The sequence below is a fragment of the Mus musculus genome, chromosome 6, assembly GCF_000001635.26.
Source record: "Mus musculus strain C57BL/6J chromosome 6, GRCm38.p6 C57BL/6J".
Classification (NCBI taxonomy): Eukaryota; Metazoa; Chordata; class Mammalia; order Rodentia; family Muridae; genus Mus; species Mus musculus.
This window is the reverse complement of record NC_000072.6, coordinates 92,241,729-92,245,460: the sequence shown is the minus strand read 5'-3', so window position 1 is coordinate 92,245,460 and position 3,732 is coordinate 92,241,729. Positions and strand designations below refer to the sequence as shown.

General features: G+C 53.3%; 1 protein-coding gene across 1 annotated transcript; it reads left to right on the top strand.

Moving 5' to 3' along the window:
- Positions 1-810: 810 nt before the first annotated feature.
- Trh (thyrotropin releasing hormone) lies at positions 811-3,400 on the top strand. Its single transcript, NM_009426.3, has 3 exons — positions 811-913; positions 1,574-1,789; positions 2,336-3,400. The coding sequence occupies exons 2-3, from the start codon at positions 1,582-1,584 to the stop codon at positions 2,896-2,898; spliced, it is 771 nt and encodes a 256-aa protein (NP_033452.2). The 5' UTR covers positions 811-913; positions 1,574-1,581; the 3' UTR covers positions 2,899-3,400.
- The last annotated feature ends 332 nt before the right edge of the window (positions 3,401-3,732 follow it).

Sequence of the window (3,732 nt, the reverse complement as noted above, 5' to 3'; positions counted from 1 at the left end):
TGGAGTCTGGCTGGGAAGCAGGGGTCAAACTGGGGTCTTAGATTTCCCATCTGTCTGATGATACTCTTATGACCCAGAAACACAGAGGTGCCTGGGGGGCGGTCAGGAAGCTGAGTTAGACGTGTCCCCAGACCCTTAGCATCTTCATCTAAGGCAAGGACTCTAGCTGAAATCTATTTGCCTTTGCCTTTCAGCTTTCCCTCTACTGAGCTCTCCTATATGTAAAGTGGGACTGACTATCACCCCTTGGACCATGATTCTCCTGCAGGTGACAGGAAAATGTAAAGAAATGTACTTTCAGGACCTTGTGGGAGTTGAGCCAAACAGCCCTATCATTCATTGTAGCCTTAGAGCCATCATCGAGGAACTGGTTTCTCTCCCATTGCACAGATGGGGAAACTAGAAGAGGGGAATTCGGCCAGTGACACAGTCAATCAAGCACAGGTGCCACTAGATGCTCTTTCTTTTGCTGCCCACACTCTGCATCTGTCTTGTCTCTGGATGTCTGCGAGCATTTGTCTCTTGGTCCCCACTCTTGTCTCCTTTCCATCGCGAACTATTCCCGGGACGTCTCTCCCTCCCTTTGTTCCCTAGTCAGATGTTCTCTTAGTCAATAGACCTCCGGAGCAGGGCGCCAACCTGCGCCAGCCGCGCCTCCTCGCTCGCTCGGCCCCCACCAGGTTTCCGGAAAGCGGGCGGGTCCCCCGGCTCTGCCGTCAGCGCCCCTGCATTCGGCCTGCGCCCCCTCCCCGCTGACCTCACAGGCGCCGCTGTCTCGAGCGCATATAAGCCTCGGCCCCTCCGAGGAGCGCGCAGTCGACTCTGGATTCTGGAGCCTTGCAGACTCTACCCAGCCAGTTTGCACTCTTCGGCTCAGCATCTTGGAAAGCTCTGCAGAGTCTCCACCTTGCAGGTAATGCCTCTGACCTGGGATCCCAAACAGGTGTCCCCTCCACCTGCCTCGCCACCTTCCTGTAGCACACTGGCCAGGGCACTGGGAGTTCTGGGTGGAAGAGGTCGGTCAGCAGGTCCACACCAGGACGGTCGGACCCACCCTAGAGTTCGAATTTGTACACTAACGTTAGAAATAGAACCTTCACTTTGGAATTAGGATGTGGGCGTCCAGTGAGAGTCTTCTTCTAGCCTAGACAAGGGAGCAAAGGGTTACATGGGGAGTTCGTGTATGTGAGCAAGAATTTCAGCTCTGGAGTAAGGAGATTGCGGTGAAGGGCTGGGGTTAGAATGTAGATGGAGCCTTGGAGACAGTTTTGGCCGCTATGACTTTAGCTTCTCCTGTCAGCACTGCAACCTTAATGGGTACACCGGGGTAGGGGTGTCAGATGCAGCGCTGACTCCCCCAACTTTGGGAGACAGTTAGGGATGGCGGAGACAGTGGGGTTTCCATCGCCTCCTAGTTTGGATAGGCACCTTGGCACCCTGATACCAGGAAAGCTACCAGAGGCTCAGCTGCACCTGGCACAAGGTGGCAGATGACCTTGTTCTGGGGAAGGGAAGGGGACAACCTCAGAGCAGGCGGTGCATTTACCCTTACACCCACTGCCTTTGACCCTAGACTCCAAGATGCAGGGACCTTGGCTGATGATGGCTCTGGCTTTGATCTTCGTGCTAACTGGTATCCCCAAATCCTGCGCCTTGCTGGAAGCAGCCCAGGAGGAAGGTGCTGTGACTCCTGACCTTCCAGGCCTGGAGAAAGTCCAGGTCCGGCCAGAACGTCGATTCTTGAGGAAAGACCTCCAGCGTGTGCGAGGGGACCTTGGTGCTGCCTTAGGTGAGTATAGGGGGAAGGGAGCCATGTGGAGAGGGTTGGGGGAGCACCAGTCAGTGCCCCTGTTCCAGATTTAAGAAGCGTATAACCTTCTAGACAGTTTCTCCATAGGGTGGGGAGGTTACCAGCCCTTGGGACCACAGTGTTAGAAATAATCAGAAGGTAGATTTTCAGTAGTCACAATTTCACAATGGTCCCTATCCCTAACAGCTTTAATTATTGTTTACCAAGCACTTGTGTCTAAGGCCCTGTCTATAAGGACATGTTGCCATTTTGTCCTGGAAACTGAGATTCAGAGAATACAAGTAAGAAGTGGTTTATTGTCACCCAGCAAGAAAGAAGAGAGCTGGGGGCTGGAAGCCAGCAGCAGTGCCCTTCACCATTGGTGTGAGGGGTGTCTGTAAGAGCTGGGAAGCAGAACAGACAATGGGAGGGAGGAGCTGCTCTAAGAGCTATGACAAAGTAGAAGTCTGAAGTGGTCCATGGCCTGCAAGCAAGGGTTCCTGATGACGGGACCAGGCTCTCCCACACTGCCTTTTACTTCTCCAGATTCCTGGATCACAAAACGCCAGCATCCGGGCAAAAGGGAGGAGAAGGAGGAAGACGTTGAAGCCGAAGAGAGGGGAGATTTGGGAGAAGTGGGAGCCTGGAGACCCCACAAACGACAGCACCCTGGCCGACGTGCCAACCAAGACAAGGATTCATGGTCAGATGAGGGGGACAGTGACTGGCTGCCCCCGTCCTGGCTACCAGATTTCTTTCTGGATTCCTGGTTCTCAGATGCCCCCCAAGTCAAGCGGCAGCACCCTGGCAGGCGATCCTTCCCCTGGATGGAGTCTGATGTCACCAAGAGGCAGCATCCAGGCCGGAGGTTCATAGATCCTGAGCTCCAAAGAAGCTGGGAAGAAACAGAGGGAGAGGAGGGTGGCTTAATGCCTGAGAAACGTCAGCATCCTGGCAAAAGGGCAGTGGGTCACCCTTGTGGGCCCCAGGGGATTTGTGGCCAAACAGGCCTGCTCCAGCTTCTAGGTGACCTGAGTAGGGGCCAGGAGACCCTGGCAAAGCAAACCCCACAACTGGAAGCCTGGGTCAGGGAACCTCTGGAGGAGTAAGGTTAGAGTCAGGCTTTAGGTCTAGGCTGATGTAAGCCCTGTGTATCCTATCCCAGTCCCTTCACTGGTTTTCTTCTTAGATGCTAACCCTGGGCCCTCTGTACATAGCATCCACCCAAACCCCTCCCTTACCCACTTCAGGAACTTCAAAGAGCCAATCAGGAAGTTAAAACCCTACTTATCCCTTCAAGCAAGGAGGTGGGGGCCCCTCTTCTCTGACAGCCCCACAGTCTCTCACCCCTTCCACACTGGCCAAGACGGTTCTTCCACGCCTCCTAAGGGACCTCCTCAGAAAGGGTAGGATTGAAAAGTTTGGGTGTTAAAATCCAACTTCTGTCATCTGCCCCATATGGCAAGACTGACCTGGTATAACTTCAGCGCATCCTCCAAGGTTGGGGGCCCTAAGCAGTTTGGGGGATATTCAGATATGTTGGGGGGGGTCACATCTTGTATATAACCCTGCTCTTGTTAATCTCAATGACAATAAAATATATCCAGGTCATTTGTTGCTTTGCTCTTCTGTATAGATTAAGGTTTTTCTTTGGTTTTTTGGGTTTTTTTTTGGGGGGGGGTGTCTCCAGCCACAAGCTCTGCCCAGAGGGCATAAAGGGGCTCCCTCTTAACTGAGAAAATCAGGACCCTCTTGCCTGTTACCATTCTCAGAACACAATGTTACTGTGACCAAGGGTCTGGCTCTGCAGTCTTTGATTGTCTGGGTGTGGTGGGTAGAGATTAAGAGCTAGAGAAGACGGCTGTAGATCCTTGAGTCTGCCAGATTTGGGGGTGGGGAGGAGTGTGCAGGAGGGGTGGTCCTGTGATAGTACCATGAACCAG